The sequence below is a fragment of the Sparus aurata genome, chromosome 1 (genome assembly GCF_900880675.1).
Source record: "Sparus aurata chromosome 1, fSpaAur1.1, whole genome shotgun sequence".
Taxonomy (NCBI): Eukaryota; Metazoa; Chordata; class Actinopteri; order Spariformes; family Sparidae; genus Sparus; species Sparus aurata.
In genome coordinates, this window is record NC_044187.1 from 36,838,458 (window position 1) to 36,860,879 (window position 22,422).

The 22,422-nt window shown below is 40.6% G+C and overlaps 1 protein-coding gene across 11 annotated transcripts in view; it reads right to left on the reverse strand.

Annotated features, from left to right (window-relative positions):
* The window catches only part of LOC115588090 (teneurin-3), a 742,469-nt gene that overhangs the window by 152,429 nt on the left and 567,618 nt on the right, over positions 1 to 22,422 (reverse strand). For 6 of the 11 annotated variants that reach the window (XM_030428416.1, XM_030428457.1, XM_030428448.1 and 3 more), the window contains one exon: positions 11,888 to 12,079. The exons of the other annotated variants lie outside the window; for them this stretch is intronic. In XM_030428416.1, coding sequence (XP_030284276.1) covers positions 11,888 to 12,079 — 192 coding nt within the window. The remainder of the gene's footprint in view (positions 1 to 11,887; positions 12,080 to 22,422) is intronic. 11 annotated transcript variants of the gene reach the window in all.

The following is a 22,422-nucleotide window of genomic DNA, read 5'->3' on the forward strand; positions in this document are numbered from 1 at the left end:
AGAGAAAAAGACATACAGACAAAAAATGTTTTGACATATAGACATCCACATTAAACAAGGTACTTAAGGGAAAAAAATGCTGTCAGCGACTTGATCGTTGCGAAGTAAGCATTAATAAGTGCTGCATTTTCCTTGAACGCCACACAGAAGCTTGGCTAAATGAATGCATACATTTCTGGATTATGATCAGGGATGTTTCTTTGAGTGAATCAAATATAAACAGCAATCACGGCAGACACAGTCACAGACAAAGAGTCCAGATGGCATCAAGACTCCTGTCTAGGGTTCTTTTAGGCAACAAAATGACTTGGTTCATGGTGGGGAAAGACCTCATAAACACAATTTCTAGTAGAAATGGCTTTCCTCTGAGTTGAATGTGCGATGTGCCTAAGCCTCTCATTTTACAGTTTAAAATGTCCAAGAACACTTTTTTTTTTTTTTTTTTGTATAAGGACCATTAATTATGCAATCTAATGTCAGATGCCCCAAAAAGTAGAGTGGAGTAGTCATAGTAGTGCTCTTTCTAACTGTGTTCCTGAATACCCATGCTGTAAAATTTGAGTTTTCATGGCTGCTGCATCTGACAATGCACATCTCCTTGTAAAAAAGAAAGAAGTAGGGAAAGGGGGAGTGGGTGGGGGTGTCAAGACCATGTAAAAGAAATAGAAAGTGACACATGTATTGAGGTAAAGTGAAAAGAGAAGGACGAGAGGAAGAGAAGGCATGAAATGAAAACATAATGGGATGCAACAAAGACAGGTAAAGAAAGAGTGTGAGAGGGAAACGAGTCACCATGTTTGTACAACAGTGACTCTGAGACCATTTGGCCACCTTAGCATCAAACTAATCCTCTTAGACACACGCAGAACTGGGAAGGGATTTCACTACATGTAATTAAAGGAGTCATTTAAGCTACACTAGTCCACTGTTGGTAAAAAAACAAAAATACTGACTATTTGAGAGAATGTGTGTTTTACTGTGAAGTGATGATTTAGCAACATTTAAAAAAAAATTACGTTAAAAAAATGCTAAATTGTATATTCAAAATATTCACATTAATGAATTCCTGCTATTATTTACAGTAGCTCCAAACTCCAGTTTTCAATGTGTCCTCCTCAAAATAAGGGGTTAAGACAAGAAGGGACAGTGTGATCATATGTGAAACTGGAGAAGACATTACTGTGATTTCTATCCAGGACACACAACTATGGATTTTTATTTTTATGTTCCACACATGTCAAACTCTGACACACTAGAGATAAAAACTGAAACATTCTGATTAAAATATAGGCTATATTTCAATTGTTTCAATTGTTTCAATTGGTTGTGAATGCACACGTCTCCAGCAACAAGATAATGAAACTTGACATTCAGTGAATCCTTTCCCAGACAGGCTTTGCTGAAAGTCAATTTTCCCCAAAACATAGAAATCATGCTCAGCTCAGGTTGGTGTCAATTTTGCAGAAACTGAATCTTATTTCAGCGCTGTCGTCGTTTACAATGACTTATCACACGCATGAGAAAGAAATAGCAGTAGCTACCTCGTGTAGACAATTTTCCTTTGTCATTTTAGAAATGAAATTAAAATGTCATTCAAATTCAATAGTATCTGCTCAACAGCAAAGTATGAGGGAGTCCTTCCAAAGACAGCTGGAACAACAGTAGCTGAACACTGTCCTCCCACACACTACACAACAGAAAATTAGTTTATTTAAACCTGTGCAGAATTTATGCTCAACATGTCTGATTCTTGACTCTCCCAATGATAACTGTGATAAAGTATGTGTTTTTTGTTTTTTTTGTTGAGCAGAAAAATATCAATGTCTAATAAACCATGAGGTCCACATATAGAAAAGCAGAAAATCACGATAATGTCTATGTATTTCAACTTGCTCTGTCCGTCTGTCATTTCCAATTCGCACCACGTAGCGGTGATGGGCAAAGGAGGTGAATAAATGAGACCGGCTGAGCTGTGATAACAGTGTATCCTGCACAAGATCTCTTCAACAGGCTACAATGCATTTTCTTAGTTCGATTCTGATACATTATTACAAAATACATAATTCAAAAAAAATGTACATATGTTTTTGTGCATACAGTTGGGTCCAAAAGTCTGAGACTACTCGAAATACTTCTATTTTGCATTCGTTTCGAAGGTAATTCTACTTTTTCTCATTAACTGATAATGACTTATTATAATGACTGCAGCTGACAGACACACAACATCCAAATTGTATTCACTGATTTTTGGTGAAACTGGATCTGATAGTGAGATGCGTCAATCCCTCTAGTCGCCCTCTATTCGATTCCAGCCAATAAACATGTTCATCTGTATAGGTTGGCTTCATAGAAAGGAAATTTCATTGCAGTCATGTGAGAATGGAAAAGCTCAAAGAATGAATGGACTTACAGATGATAGGGGAAGTGATACTGATGGTAATGAATAGATAACGTATGTGACAGAAGAACGTATCAGTATTTTTTTCTTTCCTCTCCCCAAGCCCATTTAGACAAAACACTGGCAAAAAGACAATTTCCCCTCTCCCCTCCAACTTTAGCTTGATCTCCGTCTTTACTTTCACAACCTCAATATCCTCTCATCACTTCCCTCCCACTCCTGCCGTCCTCTTCACCTGACCTCCTCTCTCACTTTCCTATCCTTTCTTCCAATCAGTTATAGGCAGCTGCAGCCTTTTCATAGCCTCTCATCAGTCCTCCACATTTCTCTCTCCTTATTGTAGCACCAGTGCACTGACCCCTCATCCACCCTCCCTTTCCTCTCTGTCTCTCTCGCCCTCATTCTCTCATTCATTTTCTCCTGCCAAGTCAGCTCTCGGTGCCCTCTCTCTCTTTCTCCTTCCTCTATCCGTTCATTTACTCTCTCACTTTGGCCAAGTAATTAATATGGAAGACTGTGTTCCACTGAGGCACTGGGTCTTTTTTTGCAATTTCTATTTACTCTTTCATCTTTTTTCCTTGTCCTCTCAGCCACAAGATTGTTTTTCTTTTGTTTTTACGTACTGCATGTCCGACTATTTGTTTTCATATTCCCCCACAGTTTTTTTTTTTTTTTTGCTCTCCCAACATTCTCTCGAAATCAAATTGACGTTATTGGGTTGGGTATTAGATGAAAGGCTTCAAGGATCAACATCTGAAAATTGCTGGATGGAGTTCACATACTGACTGAATTTTGCTGTTGTCTAAGGTTTACAAGCAGAAGTGCTATAACAAAGGTGCGTCAAGAGGGTGATTCTAGAAGAGAGGCAGGAGGACAAATTCAAATCAAAGGGATCCTTTTGGGCACCTCTCCTCGCAAGAAAAGTAACACAGCAGATGATTCAGATTTCTAGGAAAGAGGAAATGCCATTATTATGACGCGGCATTGCTAAAAGACAGATTTAATGAGGTTGAGCTGGATGGCTGGGTGCACAAAAAACTTAATGTTGATTAATCTTGATTGTACAACAAGCAGTTCCAAAATAGCAATCTGACTGATTAGCTACACAGAACACCTATATCATTAAAAATATTACTCCATCATTCCCATGGCAACAGTAGCCGTTTTCACACAGAAAAGCCGCATTAACGCCGCAGTGGTGATTCGCCAATTCTCCGCCGTTGGTCATACACACAGAGCCAAGCAACTAACCGCTGTGTAATTGACACAGAAAGCCGGCGCTGCTGCTCCTAAAGAGGCGTGACGGTACACGTCATGATGATGTCTGTGTGTTTTCAAGGTGTTTCCCCGGTGTCCTCCTATCAATCTAAACCCACTGATTGTTTATAATCATATGAATGCTGTTATAATGTGTTTTTCGGACAGAAATGTGACGAAGAATCAGCAAGACAGACAGGAGGACAGACAGGAGGACAGACAGTTCTCCAGGTACAGCTGCGGTACTTTTTTCCTCATATAAGTTGCAGTTACAGTTACAATGTTACTTTAAGTTGGTCATGTAACATTGCTTTGTGACACATTTGTCTTTATTTAGCTAAGTGAAGGACCTGTGTAGTTATCAGACTGACAGACCGACACGCCCTCGATACACATTTCACCCCTCGCCGCCTCAGAGACTTTAAGGCAGGAACACACCAGCCCAACCGTTGGATGTCTGAAGCGTTTGGAGAGGCTCGGACGAGGTCGGGAACAAATATGTTTGGTGTGTTCAGCTGCGTCGGAAGCTTTCGGAGCCGCGCCGATGTTGTCGGATCCGACTGAGCATGCGAAGTCTGAGGAGGAGGGCCGTCGGACGTCTGAGCCATTGGATCCTCTGATTGGTTGTGTGCCAGCTGAATGGCCGTTCTGATTGGCGGTGTGCTGGCGAATCAGCGCGGTGTGTGGGAGGGACGGAATACTGTGTGCGCTTTGTTTTTCTATGCACTCCGTTCCGTCATTCCCCGTTTTCATGTTTTGCAGGAGTGGCACCGGACTAGTTGTTACGTCCGTTAAGGACGAATTCATTCTTGTTCGTCGGATAATGCCTCGCTGCATGTTTAGTATGCAGCTGTTTTTTATCGGAAATAGTTTCGTTTTGATCGAAAGTAAAGAGAGTTGCGTGCATAAGATTCTCGTTTACAACTCACAACACAAGCGCCACCCGCTTATTGCATCTCGCGCAAGCGCAGAACGTACACGCTACTGTGGCGTAGGCAGCACGTCGAAGCGGTGTGTTCAATGCAACTTTTCTGCCGAACGGGTCAGACAAGAGGCAACGGAGTGGTCGGAGAGTGGTCGGATAAGGCAGTTGGACGTCTGGGCGGTGTGTGGGGGCCTTTAGAGGAGGGGGTGGAGCACTGGCCCAGGATCCCTGCATTCAAACGTCAGTGTGAATGGGGCTAGTGTGACTGCCGGAGCAGGAGCAAAAGCACATACTATTATCATTGTTTTACCGCAAAGAAATGACCTGTATTTCTTTAAGCTGTTCATACTGCATTTGTAGAATTATGAACTTAAACGAAACCAATTCAAAACTTGAACTTAACCACTACGTTTGAAGAGAGACAAGGATCTCACCCACTCACACCCCCCCTTGCAAAAATGTGTCCCGATGACACGTTGTGGGGGCCAATGACCTAAGTTGTAAACATATTATCTGTAATGTGTATTCACTCAGTTTGGCACACATCCATTAATGCCGACGGACACTGTAGGACCGGCATACTTCACCTACTGTGGCAGGGGAATGAATGGAGTTCACAAGGAGAATGGAACGGGTCAGTAGCGGGGAATGTTGTTTAGCATGGATAATACTTCAGAGGGAACACTACAGACATTTCTCTTTGTGCCGTCAAGTCTCACTCCCACTTCAGTCTGGTCTTGTGCCTGGCCCCCAAGGCCCGACCATAATGCAGGGTCTGGCAAGACTAGATGAATACAAGTGAAGTGTATGGATGTATCTAAAGCTGTCCATGGAAAAACATTTTCAGCAGATTAAAACTAGATTGAGCTAACAACGCAGTTTAGTGGTTTTCTATGTGTGGTGTCAGTTTGGCAAATGCCACCATCTCTAGAAATCATTAGTGTCAGCTCAAGGTTGACTAAAAGAGAATAAGAAATGTTCTCTGACACTAGGTTTTTGCTATGGGATGGCCTACTTGCTGGAGTAGTTAACTAGGTTTCATGACATAAGAATCTACTAACTGATGACACACAGCCTGTCCTATGCTTTGATAAAAGAGTGTGCTGACGACAGACGATCACTTAACAGCTGTGTACTTCAGGTGCACCACCACCATGTGACTGACAACAACAGAAGAGTCTGAAATGAGGCGTTGTTATGGCTACCACCACAGTTCTCACAAGACCAGTCCTACTCTTCCTGTAAAACTGTTGACTCACATACAAGCTTGGGGAATGTCAGCCTTTCTTGTGGTCTGATACAGTGGTCTATTAGCTGTAGCCCCACCATCAAACACACCAACCTATTCAGCCTCTCTCCTGGTCTTCTGTTGCCCTCTGAAGGTCACTTATCCGCTGGAGCAGAAGTGTCAGCCAATGTGACTGGTGTGACTACAGGCGCAACTACAGCCCCTAAAGATCATTAATTATGGGATTTAGACTGACATAAAACTTCACTATCATGGTAGAGTTTTGGCAGAGAATTCACTTAGATTGAGAGCTAATTGTCACACATTAATATAAATATCAATTTTTTTATGTTTAAAAATAGTTTTCATTAATTTATTACATATTATCAATCAAATGAATTTGTTTAGCAAAATAAGAATATTATCATTTGGGTCAGATGATTTGGTGGCAAAAGAAAGAGAAGACGATTAAAAAGAAATATCACATTCATATTACAGAATAAAAAAAAAAAAACTTGACCCATGATTCAAAATTAAGAATGCAAATCGGAAAGCACTGCTGCTTTCTCTCAGAGAAATGAAAGTTTAGCACAGAGGACGAGGACACATCATATACGTCAAAGAATTCAAAAGTTTAACTCTGGCATTGTAGTATATAATTTAAAATATTCCTCCATCTGGGTCTCATTTCACAGCCAGGACAGTGTACTCTTTGTCAAACACAGAATTGTTCTCTCCACTCCCTTCTAGACTATCTCCTTGTCTGTCTCCCTGTCTCTTTGGATGGAGTCTGCTACAACATTTTGATTTACTTAAGTGACTCCACTCTGCAATCAGCCTCAGACGTGAGCTGTGTGTTTGTGGCCTTTTCCGTGTGTGTGCGTGTGTGTGTGTGTGTGTTTGACGCTTAAATCCCAGCCACCAGCCACTAGCCTGAGGTTCATTAGCCTGATCAATGATTCACTCTCTTCTCTTTGCTTCTCCATTTCTTTAAAATATAGTTTTTTGCAGTTTGACCCCACTTTCTCCATATAGGATTCTCTATCTAAATCTCATTGATTCATTCTCATGTCAAGACATTTTTGTCTGTATTCCTCCAATTCATCTATGCAAATGCTCTCTCTCTCTCTCTCTCTCTCTCTCTCTCTCACTCTCTCTCCCTGTCTCTCTCTCTCCCCCTCTCTCGCCCTCTCTGTCTCACTCTCTCTCTCCCTCTCCCTCTTCTGGTTCATTCAATGACTCATTGATTAGTTCTGGTGTTGAGGAGAATTGCCTACTTGGTCCCAAAGTAAAAAGCACTAAGTGTTATTCACGTTCCTCTCTCTGCCTCGGTACGCTCCCTTTGGCTTTCAGTATAGACGCTGTCAATAAGCCTTGGCGTCATCCCGCCGTTTGCAAAGAAACTGGTCTTTTTTCTGTTGCTTTTTCCGCTCTGAGCTGATAGCCTTGGCGTCTCTGAGGCATCTGCAGGCTGGGTGGTGGAGGGTTGTTGGCGTCTTTTCAGTCTTGCAAGGAATAAGACAGACTGTTTGTGTTGGGAAGTGCTGTGTTAATATACAATCTTTGCTCACCTGTCTTAAACCAAATGCCAGCACTGGGTTAAAACACTGCATGGAGGTAGTACTGGCCTTTTATTGAAATATAAAAAAAAAGTCCCGAATTGACACATTTGACTTTTGATGCAGATCCTGATAAAGGGACAGATCCAGGGATCTTTACTTACTTTAAATACTTCAATTTTATTCGCCATTGGATTAGGCCTGATTAAATTAAAAGGGACAGTTGGGCCCTGGCGGGGGTATGCACTGTATTGATCTGGTTATAGTATGAATCAATACTATTATCTGTGGCAAACATCATCCTAAACTGAATCTAACATGACATTTTCATCAAATCGGATAATGTCTTAATTTTAATGTCATGTCTTTAAAATCGAAAAACTGTGATTTAATTGCTGTTTATAGTTACATAATTTATTTAGTAATTTTTGGCAGTTAGAAATGCAAGCTATCAATACACAACATATAGTAAACCAGGTTGTCTCAGGCAGCTATATGAGGATTAATCTGCATCAGAATGTAATTCACTTCTTAAACTACATATTTGGAAACCTACAATCACAAGTGGCATTCTTGCAAATGGTAACTAACTGTAAAATATCATAATAAGCCACAATAAATCTGAAAAGAAGAATATTTACCTACTGTGGCACCATGTGACCTCAACCTTACTGGTTTAAGATCATGCAACATCTTATTTATACATTTTACCCAGAAAGACTCTCCTGTCCATCCATGGTGTGCATACATTAATAATTAGACATATAATTATTCTTATTTTTTGAGACTGACAAAAAAATATGTGCCATACCCAACAAATTCAGAATGAAAATATCTTCTCTGGCTGCCTATGAGCTTCAGTGATGATACAGCTCTCGTCCCTCAGCAGTTAGGTTGACTACAAGGAGAATGCAAGAGAAAGCCTTGGCCTGAGGCAGCAGTGTGAATAAAATAATAAATAATACCTTGTCTATGTCCCATCCTGCGCTAAACCTTGAGGAAGGAATAAAAGAAAAGGCTGACTTTTCATAAACAAAGAAAAAAGAAAGTTGTGCAAGTGCACAAGTAGAGTAGAACCAAAAAAAAAACTAAACCCAGGAATAACTGATACCGAACATGAACTGATATATGAACACTGGACAAACTGTAAAGCTGACTGAGGTATTGTGACTTGTGATTCTGACCCATACAAATGAAATTTGACTTGACATTATTTATGTGGAGAATCTCTAAAGAAAAAAATACGTTGAATGAGGATGAGAATAAACATCAGTACAAAACCTTAATTGAATTGTCTAAACTTACCAGAATGTTCTACTCGTTCAAACACTTCTTTATCGACTTAGTCATTTTCTTTACATTATTGATGATTTTTTTAGTGTGTGTTATTATTTTGTGAAAAAAAAAGGAATTTTCACCAATGTTGTCACAACAGAGAGGGTATTTCTGTCTCCCTGTAGCAGCATTATTTACCTGCCTTTGAAGCGAATCAAACATACCAAGTTATATATTGTCCTTCAAAATGAGCATATCCCTGCTAACAATTTCATATTGTACAGCAATTCTTTCCGGTTAGTACTTGGTATTGACTGCAACTATCAATAACCAACATGATCAAGAAATCATTTAGGTTTAATCAGTTATTTGGTTAAAAAGGCAAAAAACTGAATTTGAATTTCAACATTATTGTTGTAGCTACTACATTGATAATGGACCAAATATACTATTCCTGTTGTAGTTTAGAATGTTTTGCAAGTCAGAAAGTAAAAACTCATGACACAAACTCCAGTATTTCATGAGGATGACATGGACTGAAGTGCGTAATCCCTGAGTCATGAAGAATTTATAATCTTCATATCATCTTTCACGGAGCTATTTGATTCTGATTCTGCCTCAGTAAGGCAGTAACTGCCTTTATGAACTGAAAAAGTCTGTCTCTCTGTTTCCATCTCTTCATGCAGCCGTCTTTCTTTTTCTCACTCTCGTTCCATCCAAATCTCCTCCCTCTGTAGTTCTCTCTTTCATGCCCTCTCTCCTGCTGTAGTCTGACTCGAATTGTGGTTGTCTTAGTTCCTTTCTTCAAACCATCAAAGTCTGTTTCCTATCACACTTCTAACTATAAGAGGGCTGTTCCAAGGTCATTGGCAAGCCAACCTGACTCAGCATCTGGTGCTTGTCAACCTCCAAAGGCGAACAGGTCTCAGATCAGCAGTCTGATATGAACCAAACTCAGCCTTTGTGGGCTCATTGGTTCAAACAGCCAGACACTTTCTCCCTCAACTTCTAGCCGAACATTTGCCATAAGGAGAGCCACTGAGAGCACGTCTGACTGCAACCAGAGCAGATGCTGAATGTGCCAAATTCTAGTTAAATAAGCTCTTAATGTTGGACTGTTATCAAAAAGACAGCTGTCTAACTTGGTGTGTCCACTGTTAAACATGAGGATGAAAAATATTGTCTACATTATCTACATATTGTCTTCACAAATGTATTGTCTAGTGTGCTAGAAAATGGAAGCATAAAAATCCTAGTCCAGTCACAGGATAAATGTTGGCATATAACATTCAAGCAAACCACTCATATATTTACATGTCTACATAGACTAGGCTATGTACAATATACACATTTCTACAAAGAGGGAATGGTGGTGGAGTTAGCTGAGAGGGCTCCTAAGTTGAGACAGTGTTTCATCATTAGTAAATGTCCAACCAGTTGGACAACACAAAAACAATACAAAAACTCTATTGTAAGCCAAAACAAGACCTTTTCCTACATCTAACAAAGAGTTTTTGGTGCCACAGTGTTGTCACAAAATAAACAAAAACCTTGAGAACTGTAAATTGCCAACATTTATTCTGGCAATTTGGTTGAACAATCCGTGCTATGATTTTGGCTTGAAACCAAACAAAGCAGTTTGTTTGGCCCTGATCTGAAATATAGGGCTTTTAATTACACTCCACAATAACCCTTGGGTATTTATATAACCCAAGGTTTTAACAGGCCATACAGTGATACTTTCCACTATGTCCCTCCAGCACTATTTTCTTTCAGTGTTCCAACTTGGATTCCATCGTGATCCATTTAACATCAACCTGATACACTAGCAATACATTTGTGCGTCCAAACGGACTCACATGTACAACCACTTTAACTCCAAACTGTACTTTTATCATATGAAGCCCCACAACATTGGTTGAGGCACAGGCTTGCTTAAACAAGTGCTGTAGTACTGAAGAGTGTCAAACCATGCCCACTTCTATGCTAACTACAATCACAACCAAACATGTTCCACACATTGATCAACAAAATAACTTAAAAGAAATGCAACATGGCATGTGACCTCTGTAGTTCAGGAATGCCTTGTCGGTTTTATTCAATACATGTCTGACTTGACTTGAGTGTAACATAGCCATATTTAACAAAGAGAACATAACGATGTCAGATATTTTGGGGAACAAGTAACAGAGCTTGAATGTGTAAGGATGACTATGATATACCTCTGACTATGGCTACTGCAGCAAATATGTCAGTTATAAACAGAAGTTGTACATTTCAGGAGATCACTTTCAATATGTTCTGCTTTCATAAAGTCTTGCAAACGTTATTCCAGTCCCACTTTCTATACTGTTTGTTAGATACCAAGAATCACCTGCACCTGGACTGTCGAAACTAATCGTTCTCTTTTGTTTTAATACCTTTAAGTAGTCTAAGAATTTCTTTAGGTTTATTGTTTGATAACACACACACACATACAAACATGAAAAGAAGACAAGGTTGGAAATCAAAATATGCTATAAAGAAAGGCTGAGAGAAACCGGGACAGAGATGGAGAAAGAGGTCTGACTCCCAGGGAACAGCTACTAGCAGCACACTGGAAGTCATTAGAAGTTCAAGCCTCCATGTGTCAGGAGTGATCTAAACATTCAACACATGCTATCAACATGAACAACAGGAACTCAGGGAGGCTGAAAACAGTAAAGTGGAAGATAGGATGAATTAAGTTGATCTCAATGATTATGTCTGTTTGGAAACATATCAGTTGATGTGACCTACTTGTTTTAAAACCACCTGTCATCCTTTACTACTTGCATAGTTGACAGAAATATGGCAAAACACGAGCAGATATGTTCAGAGCATATCACATGTGCTGCAATTATTTCCTGCAGCAGCTGGATGTTTAGATTGAGCTGTAAAAGTTCCCAAGAGGGGGGAGTTAAAAATAATGGGATCTCCAAAATAATCCATTTATGTTCATCTCCTACACCTAAAAGTCAAAGCCAAATGCAGACAGATAGTAATATCCAGTTGAAAGTCTAGTCTTTTATAGACATATAGGATGGCAAAACCCTGTAAGAATGAAATATATTCTTACAGGTCATGAATATATTGAATTATATTCAATAATCAAAACTATTGAATATCAGATGATGATCATTTTTAAACCCGATTTTGAAATGTGAACAATGAGACATGAAAGACCTTCGTAAAGGCTGCAAATGAGGTGAGTGAAGTGCTTTTACCATGTGTTACAGGTAAGTACAATCGGGCTGCATACTCCTCTTCATCTTCTTCCTCTTCCTCCTCCTCCTCCTCTTTCTCTGAGTATGGCTCAGCCCTGTCACCTAACAATGGGTTGTCATGTGGACTGGCTGATTGTGGATGTGATTGGTCAATGACAGATGATGGACAGGAGGGGGAGGGCATTGGAGAACCTATGAAAGAACACAACCCAAAAAAAAGGAATGATGAACTTGAAGAATGAAAAAGTGTCAACAACAAACAGAAACCAATAGCTTAAAATGACACAGCAATGAAGTGTGGTGATGTGAGCGCATGGTGTGGACTGTGGATGAGACTGACATAGTTACAGCAACTTAAGGACAATTCCTGGTTAGAATTGCCAGAGACGTACACTACACTGTTACACTTTCCATGTCAGAGATTGATAAGTTCCACATTGCATCTTCACTGCCACTGACTTTTGACTGAAAGATGGTGAGACCAGACTCACAAGCAGAGTGTGCAATCAATTGTGTATCGATGTGGTAACCTTGACATTTAGTGACTTCTGAATGCTGAATGGCTTCGCTCTTTGTTTGTTTGTGTTTGAGAGTCTTTGTGTGTGTGTGTTTTGCCCAGACAGATAACTCTGGCCAGCCTTGCATTCCATACAAATGTGCTGGCTCAAAAGAATGAAATTAGATGAGGAAAAGCAAAGGAATTTAAAAAAAAAATCATTAACAGCACTCGCCATGGTGGCTGGCTTTACAGACGGAAATGTGTAATGTCTTTATCTAAATCCCTTGATCTCTCACATTGCTATACAAAATCAATGTCAGCTCATTTGCAGGAAAATAACTGCTTTTATACAGAAATTGATGCTGAGAATGAAGACACCTCCCTAAGGCTCTGTCCCTGTCTCTCCAAAACACACAAAAATGTAATGTAATATTTTTTAATAAGGGTATTCACCAACAGATCAAGAACAGAACACATTCCTCACGTATTGCTTTCACAAGCATCAGGGAATTTCAAACACACACACACACACAGTGTTGTCCCTTTCAGCCATCTTCCAGCCCATCCTGACAGTCATTTGGGATAACACCACTAAGAATTGATCAGCACCGCACTAGTTTTCTTTTAAAAGCCCCTCAACTGAATTGATCCTCCTTAATATTTTTAATCAGTTTTAATCTGGTAGTCTTTTGTTTTTATTGTTATTTGATGTTGTTATGCACATTATCAAAATGCATAAACTCTTTGGCAAGTTTTATATTCTTTGGTAGTCTACAGATGCAGCCTCTTAAACCTTCCCTGTCCCTTGTCTACTCTCAGTAGTCCAAATCAGAAGGTTTGTGGCATGTGAATGGAAACAAGCTTTAGTGATGGATTACATATGGTTAATTTGGGATCCCCCCTGATCTATAAATAAGTTTGGCCACACCCACTTCTGGTTTACTCATTGGACCAGGAAACCCAGCATGTAGGTGATTACAGATGAATGTAAATAGACAAACATTTGGTTAGCCAACTATAATTTATTAATGGATGTAAATTAATCACCTTATAGTTAAAGTGTGTGTCTCTCTCACTGTTAACAAGCATAGCACAGCAAGCTGAAATGATTTACCTGTTAGCTAATTCTGACATATATTGCCAACTGATTGCTAATGCTGTTACTAGTCTTAAAGAAAATAAAGCGGCAAACATACTTGAACACTGGAGAAGTAGTGCGACAACTGTTAGCCCAGCACAACACAAGTAGCAACAATCCTATTAGCCGGCAAGATGGAATTAAAATAGAATTGTCTCATGCTAATAGCCAGAGCTGTGTGCAACATACTTGCCTTCAGAACGCAAGGGAAAACCCCATGACACTACTGTTTGGGGTTGGCAACTTTCCAGAGCAGCAGGTAGAGCCTTAGGGCGCACTCACACTTGGCTGAGTTGCTCTGTAATGATTGTCCCTCCTCCACAGTCCCCCACCGGCCTACACTCACATTGCTCCAGCTGCAACTAAGCCTGAGCACAGTGTCGTCATGTACATACGTCAGTACATCATAGCATGGTCGCGTCACCATGGAGAACACAGAGAACATGACTTTACTGATTCCTCTGTGGCTTATATTGTGTCGTTTTGGTCATCGACACCCTCTCATATTCCCGGATTTACTGACTAATGCCATGTTGTGTGATATGCATCATTATACCTCAGGTCCAGACTGTGTAACCATGCTTGTGCCTGTACATGAGCAACTGTACCGTTTCAAAGCGAGCCTCCTTCAATCATGCCAGGGCCAAGGAAATTAACCAAGCTTGAGCACGGCATAGAGCTCACACTCAAATAAACTGGACTTTGGGGGTCAACATGCTTGGGCACGGTACAGTTTGCCTAGTGTGAGTGCACCCTTTAGTGTAATGCTAATGAACACGTTAACACAAGTAACCACCACTAACCTGGACACGGACAAGCCAGTCTCACAGACAGATCTGGCTTTTTTTTTGACATGGTAATGGTAAGGTCATTTTTTTGTACTTAAAATGAGAAGCTCTGAGAAGCCTATTTGTGGTGCTGGAAGCCATTTGTAGTTTATGTTAGCAAGCTCCATTTCTAAACTATACTACTGACAGCTTCTTGTGGCTCAGAGTGCAGGGCAGCACTGAGACGAGGCACTCTTAAAGTCAAATCCTCAGGACTGTCGCAGAAAATCCAAACCGCGTCCTTCACAGAACAACATCGACAATTCGTCTACAGGCTTCTATAGGCAGCAAATAAAAGACAGGAAGGTCTCATCTTTTACGTCACATCAAACCCCCTTCAAGCATTAAGAATCAAATACTGGTTCAACCATGGCCATCACACTTTCTTACGCATTTAGAATAAAATTGGAAAATAATACATAATGAAATAAAGACAAAGACAAGACAACTGTACAACTGGAAATAAACATGTTGTTTTTGTGCAGTACAGCAGCTGTGTCAGAAATCATTTGTCTAGTTGGAACAGGGAATGCAATTGCATGCTCAGTGTGCTTAACCCACCGAGCTAAAGTTCCATGAGAGACCAGAGCCTGCCAATGACTTTGTATGTGTGCATGCAGTGGTAACTTTCATCTCACCTGCTCTTATTATTATTATTTTTTTTTTTTGGCTCCAGCTACAACGAAAGCACAACCTGCTCGTGAAACATCTTTAATGTTTCACCTCACCAAGAGCTCCCATTTTTGGTAATTATTTGTCTCTGACCCATCTTTCCCAAAATTCACCTGCATTGTCCTTGGCTTTAGGAAGAATCTCTAAGTTGACGGTGTGTTTTTGGCTGCTCTCTCAGTCTCTGTCACTCTCTCTGTATCAAAGACACCCTGGTAGAGCACATTGCCACAGGGAGTGTAGAGAGAGAGCGAGGAGGGTAGAGAAAGGAAGAGTTTCTGGAGAGAGAAACAGAGTGAAAAATTGCTTGAGGCCTAAAAAAGAATCCCAAACCATACCTACTTTGACTTACTGAACTCTGCATGTATATACTGTGCATGTAAGTATTTTAGTATATGGGTTGCAGGCAGATACTGTGATTGTCAAAAGGTCCATGCAGCTGTCCACTCTGCTCCATGGGGAAACGGTGTAACGCTCAGCTATGATTGCCTGGGAGCTTGTTGTTCTGGCTCAAGACAATATTCTTTAAAGGCTCTGATCAATGGAGTAAAAATAACTTTGCAATGAAAATCTCAGTCTGTCAAATGGCTAGGTGCCTCCTGGCATCTGTCACAGTGCCCGAGGGAAGGAGGTAATGCTGCATTCACATCATGAGGGAATAAGCGGTAGAACTACTTGGCGCTTCAAAGACTTGGAAGTGTTCTGTTGTAGGAAGTGACGCTGCCAAGACTCCAGAAATGACATGATCAGGAGGCTTTGTTTCTCATGATGTCCTTGCTCTTTCTGTAGATGTACTGCCTGTACCAGATAAAGGAATGAAGAAGCTTCACAGAAAAACTCAGAAAAAATCTCTCTAACATAACCACTGCATTTTTAAAACCTTGTAAAACTTTACATCCTTTACGTCGCAATTTGCATTTCTTTCTACAATCTTCACCTACTTCTCTAGTTGCAGTGCTGAGCTAATCCTCTGGTTAGGTTCAGGCACAAAACCACTCGGTCAGGGCTCTTATCATTTATGCATATTACAATGACTGAAGTTGCAAAAACTAGTGCAAAACATGGAGGAAAACGACAAAACAAGAACGTTCTGTTGTGTGACTTGTTGCCAATGAAGACATTTCTGTGGCTTGTTCACTTTGTTACTATCTAATTATCTTATTATATTCTTTCTTCTGTAGAATTAAATGTTTCTCAATGAGCGAGTGCTGGAGACATTTCTTTGATAGAAACAACCCAGTAGCCTTATCAAACAAAACAAATGCAAATTTAGATCTCATCTGGGTGTTGTAGCCACAGTGTCTGTCTGCCTGTCTGTCTGTCTGTCTGTCTGCCTGTCTGTCCATTTCCACACAGAGACGCTGCATTATCTCTGCAGTCATTACTGGTGTTCTGGTGGTCATGTAACGTTACTTTGTGGGACATTTCTGTTTAGTTAGTTGAGTGAAGGATATGTGTAGTTATGACTGTCAGTTCGACACCCCCCTGCTCCACACTGCCGGTTAATCCATTCACACAGGTACGGTGTGCCTCTGCTGCGCCTCTGATACTACCTCTGGAGGCGCATCAGAGCCGCAGCGAAATTTCACCCCTCGCCGCATCTGAAACTTTCACACAGAGGGGGATGTGGTGAATTGGTGCAGGATCCCCGCACTCAAAGGGCAGTGAGGATGGGGCTTCAGTCTGTCTGTCTGTCTGTCTGCATGTTTTGAACACCTGGCTCCTTCAGTGCCTCCTCATTCTTCATCCCTGCTTGGCTTGGTTTTGGCTGACACACACGCACCCATGCATACACACACACACATACACATACACACAGATCTGTTTGCAGTTGTATCCTGAGGTAGCTCCCTCTGTACTCTCTCCAGTCTTTCTCTCAACTTCTTATCTTTCCCACTGTTTTCCTGTGAACTCTCTTCCACAGTGCTCACCCACAGCTGTGCAGCGCAGTAGGTGTGTTCTGCCTTGCTTCACACAATTTTCCTGGATAAATCAATAACAGCCACATTTACATTTTAATTCAAATCATTGCAAGCTAGAGTTATGATATCTTGCCAGTTGCCTTTCAAACTTCCACTAGACAAATTAAGGTAAAAAATGTATATAAAGTTAGGGTGCAATATACTACAGACAATAATGGAGCCAGATTTTTGACAAATTAAGGGTTTTTATGCAATGCCTATTGCAAAACAGTATCTGTACAGGGCTGACACTGACAAGGTTATATAGTGGTGACATCATTGTCTAATTAGATGTAATCATCTCAAAACTAAATTTCTGGACAGAACTAGAACCAAACAGTTTTGTAGAAAGAGTGACTATGTGTTCCCAGCATGATGTTACAGTTCCAAGAAGGCTCTCCGCTCTTTTGAGCCTCACTGATATTTTGAACACTAGAACTGTATTTTGAGTCACAACTACTTGTTCATTCTTGTCGGCCTTCTCCATCATCTAAAGACAGTTAGGATTTATGAATTAAAATTACAAAACTGACAATGGTTTGATTTTCATAATGTCAGATTGGTTGTTCATTCATAATTAGGGACCGAGCACTATCGGTGTAAGGACCCTGTTGTTTCTGTAAGTTCAAAATGTTCATCTCCGAAAAGAAGCGCATGTTTGGTGGCCAAAATATACCCTGAAACTCAAGCCAAAAACTTTGGCCAGGGGACTCCATAGCGCCCCCAATGCTTGGTCATGCAACCAAAAACCTTCTTTGATCTTCATGAAATTTGCAGGACTCATAGGTCTCATTGATATAGTCAGGAATTCATTCTGAGGAATTTTTTGCCCCAACAGGAAGTCAGCCATCTTGAATGGCATGCGCCGATTTTCATTTTGCTGACACTGTTCAGAGGACTTCAGGATGTTCACAGACTCACCAAATTTGGCACATCTATCTATAAATGCACGGAATCTCTGTCTGTCTGTGTGTGTGTGTGTGTATGTGTCTGTTGGTCAAATATCTCTGCGGATCAGGATCACACTGACCCGAGACTTTCAACATGGCTGCTGCGTGGTTCAGTGGTGTGCATCTAAGCATTTGTTTGGACTGCAATGATACCGTGAATAAATTATTTCATAAATGCTTTACAAATTCCGCCGAGCATTGTCCACCGGAGCCACCACAGTCACGTGCGCACCAGAGCCAATCACTGCACACCGTGGCGACGTGCGCACCAGAGCCAATCACTGCAGAGCTCAAGCCCACGACATACCTGAAGAAACAAGCGGATTTATACCTGCAGCAGAGCGAGCTGGACCGGGATTTTGCTGGCGGTTCGGTCCCGTTCTGTTCTGTTCTGTTCATCTAAACTGACTGTTGTGGATTAATGAGATTAAACGAGTCCGGACTGAGTCTGTTCGGGTCTGAGGAGATCTGGAGACGCGCGGACAACAAAGTGGAATCGGAATCTGTGGATGTTCGCGTGTAGCTAGCTGCTAGCGGCTAGCTACACGGCCCACCTCCCGAGGCGAAGGACCGCACGCATCGGCACGTCCAAAACCGGACCTAGGGTAAATAATGTCCGCCATGCTTTTTCGCGAACATTGCCGTCATGTTTGCTTTGTGTCTAGTGCAGAAAGAAACGGTAAAAACAGGCTTTTGTCACGAAAGTGTCCAAGCAGCAAGTTTGGTTGTTGAGGAACAGGAAGTTGTGGGAGGGACCTAGGCGGATGATTGACAGGCAACGACGGTCGGACAGCGATATTGAGAGTTGAGAGATTTGTGACATTTAGCGTGTTTGGAGTGTGTAGTTAGTGTGTTATGTAGTGTTTGGTGTACTGTGTTTAGTGTGTAGTGGAGTCGTTTTTTTGTTTAATGAGTCAGAACAATGAGGAGAAGCTGAATGTGGAGCAGGCAGTCCCGCTATTTATTCAGCAGGAAGGAGCTCAGGCAGACCTGAGCATTGCCTGCATTTAAATGTAAATAGTTACATATAACTTTGTACATTTTTTAAATGTATGCACAAATTTAGCAAACAACAATTTATATTTGCATTATAAGTAAAAAAAAAAATGGTTTGTTAAACATATTTGTGGTTTTCACAGTAAAAAAATCTAACTTTTTCTACTCAGATTTTATGTTTTTTTGTGATTTTAGGTCCATTGTGTTAATACAATATGTCAAAATGAAAAAAGAACTGTACAGTCACACATGTGAGGTTGTGCTGAAAATAATGACACCAAGTAAATAGCTTTTAAGGTGAAATATAATGGCAAAATCAAAAATAGTCAAAAAAAGCCAATTATACCCTGGAATATCGGATTTCACAACAAACCTAAATATCCCTGACGTCCCACCTTCAAACACAGCCTCATTTGGCCATCCATGAAAAAGCTGCTTAACCTCCCACTTTTTTATAGGAATACACTTTTCTTACGGGCACTGCACTAGTAGGTTCAAACTCATGAGTACTAGGCTATAATTTGACACCATAACTGTCCTCAGGTGTGGCACAACAGCTCAGTAGCACCCCCTAATGGCTTTTCCCAGTTTGCACCTAAAGACAAACTCCTACACACGCCAAAGTTTGTACATTCATCACGAGACACAAACATTGATATCTGCTAGGGTCTGGGCCTTTTCAGTGACAAGATGGCTCCACAGCGCCTCCTGGAAGATTTCAAGCGTGAAGTCCCGCCTCCTACATGCACAACTTTTGGTATGCATATGTATCATGACCAGACACACAAAAAACCCTGTTGGAGCCATACCCTCAGTCCAACAGGTCCAACAGTCCAACATTCATTGCCAAATTAACACCACAGACTTCACATTCAGTCAGTATCATCCTCAGACCTTGAAAATGAAAAGTTCTCACAATCTTTTGCCTCTGTTATCCCTGATGATCGTGGGAGTGAGGTCAATCTACGTACAAGCCCTCCGACAGCGCCACAGCCCAACGTATGTGGGCGGTGAGGGCCCGATCATCGCTGCTTGCAGCTTTGATTTCGTTTGTTGTTTGAACAAGTAAAATCATATTTCATACTTGGCAGGCTACACATACACACATGAATAAACACACACACACACACACACACACACACAAACGGGCTACAAACTACCTGCAGGAGTAGTTAAATGGCCACCCAGCAGTAAGCTATTGGTATTCTGTTGGTTCATGTAATTTCCCAGCACAGAGGAAAGGAAGAAAACAACATGCCTATTGTGATCATAGTGAGTGAAGTAGAGATTATATCCAAGAGGCTGCAATCAGCAGACAGAATATCTCAGAATGTAATGCTTGCCTCAAACTGTGTTTTATATTTACATACTCAATACCTTCTGTTGCATGTGGTGCCAACAGTACATCTGGTTTAATGAGCCATATGTCTGATTTGGAAAATTTTCCTTGTATTATTGCATTCACATTTACACGAAATGAGTCTTCAGGCGTGGACCATTGCAAAACACATTACTGGGATGCACAGTGATCAGAAATCAGTCACTCCAATTGAGAAACAGAAGTAACCCTTAGGGCAGTGCAGCTGCAAAGGGGTACATGAAAGCCAAGATAATCTCAATTGAAATCATGATTTGGTTAAAATGAATATATCCAAATATTTGTGTTGAGGCAGAAACATTACAATTTGATGTGGTATATATAGAGCATATTGCATACTGTGTATTTTACACATATAGTATATTCACCTTAATAAATAACTAGCTGCTCAGTAAGTGTCTCTTTTGTACAACTTTTACAGAGAGGCAATACAAAAGCATTCTAGCACACCACACTGGCATTGTTCATGATGCCCCAGGGAAAGAAGACTCTACAGAACGTTAGTAAAACCACCAGAACATCACTGGTATCATCTACAGAGCACCAGAGACTTCAGTGAGGTGAGATGTCTGTCAAGAGCCCAAAGGATACTAAAGGACTACACACACAGCCAAGAGTCTGCTCACCCTGCTGCCATCTGACAACAGATACAGAAGTATCTGCTGCCATACCACCAGACTACAGAGCAGCTTCATTCCCCATATTATGAGGCTCTTAAACTCAAGCTTAACACTGCACCATGAATAGTTTATTTTTGTGATTTGAATGTTCAATCTTGGATTACATGATGACAAGCAAAAGGCACTGGAGCCACTGGGCTGAGAGTATTCATCACCTCATGTTATTTTACTAAATAAGACTTAAATGAGAGTGAACACAGCAAAAAATAAACTCATCAACCTTTGTTTTCCACAACGCTTCCTGTACATTCCTGCATTGTTGTCCATGTGGATACAACATACTGTGAGGAAAAAGGTGGCTGTTACAGTATGGGAATGCAGTGGTTGGCTGTCTCCAAAGCTGAGAGTATAAACATTGAATAAATGTTTGTTTTGATATTTGAAAATATATTTGATATTTGTCTACTTCAGGTAAACAAACTAACAACAGAATAGATAATGATAGGTAATGACTTACTAACGGGGACTCAGCTGTATCCCCGTTAGCGATGGGGGACAGCTCCTTTTGAGATCTAGGCTGATCTGATGGCAGCCGGTTTTTACGTTAAATGTTGCCTTGAGCTAATCTATAAAATAAGACTTTATATAAATCTTTAAAATATATTGTGCTATTGTGCTCTATCTCTAAATCAGTAGGATTGTATATAGAACCAGTAACATAATGCAAGACTTCTTGTTGCATGAAAACGGAAGTCAGACCCTCTTACATACGTCCTTCATTCATAAAAAGATCAAAAGGTAGTTTTCATGATGTGATAAAGTTTGACATGAGTTTTTGAGTTCTGATGTTTATCATTCAGTATCTATGTCAATGATACACTCTATGAGTGTATATAGTTAATGTCACTCTACTGCTAAATAGACAATGTCCAAGTGTATGTGTGTGTAGCAATCCATAAACATGGTGCTCATGGTGTCAAGCCATGCGGTTATATACATGCTGATTAAATTGTTATTGCATTCTTCCTCTCATTACAATACACAATACAGTCCTACAATTCCAACTGAGACTGGACACAGACAATTGACTGTACACACATTAGGGCTGCGCAATATTGGAAAAAACTTACATTGCGATTTTTTTTAACCCTGCGATATATATTGCGATGTGAAAAAATACAGGAATTTTCATCAGCTGACCTGAATAGCACTTCATGTTATGCTGCACTGCTGCTATCTTGGGGACAGTTAACCTGCACTGATCTCACCTCTTATTGTCAATGTTATGAGTATGGCTTCTGTCTGTGTTTTAGAGAGATTCTCATTGTTATCTTTCATTGTTTGCTTTTATTGTGCTGGGACCTGAGTACATGTTTCGTTCTATCATTCGTGAATTGAATGACAATAAACAAAACTTTGAACCTTTTGAGCTCTCCGTCTTAAAATGGACCATTCTAGCTTCATAATTAGATTAAGTAACTAACAATGAGTGATAAA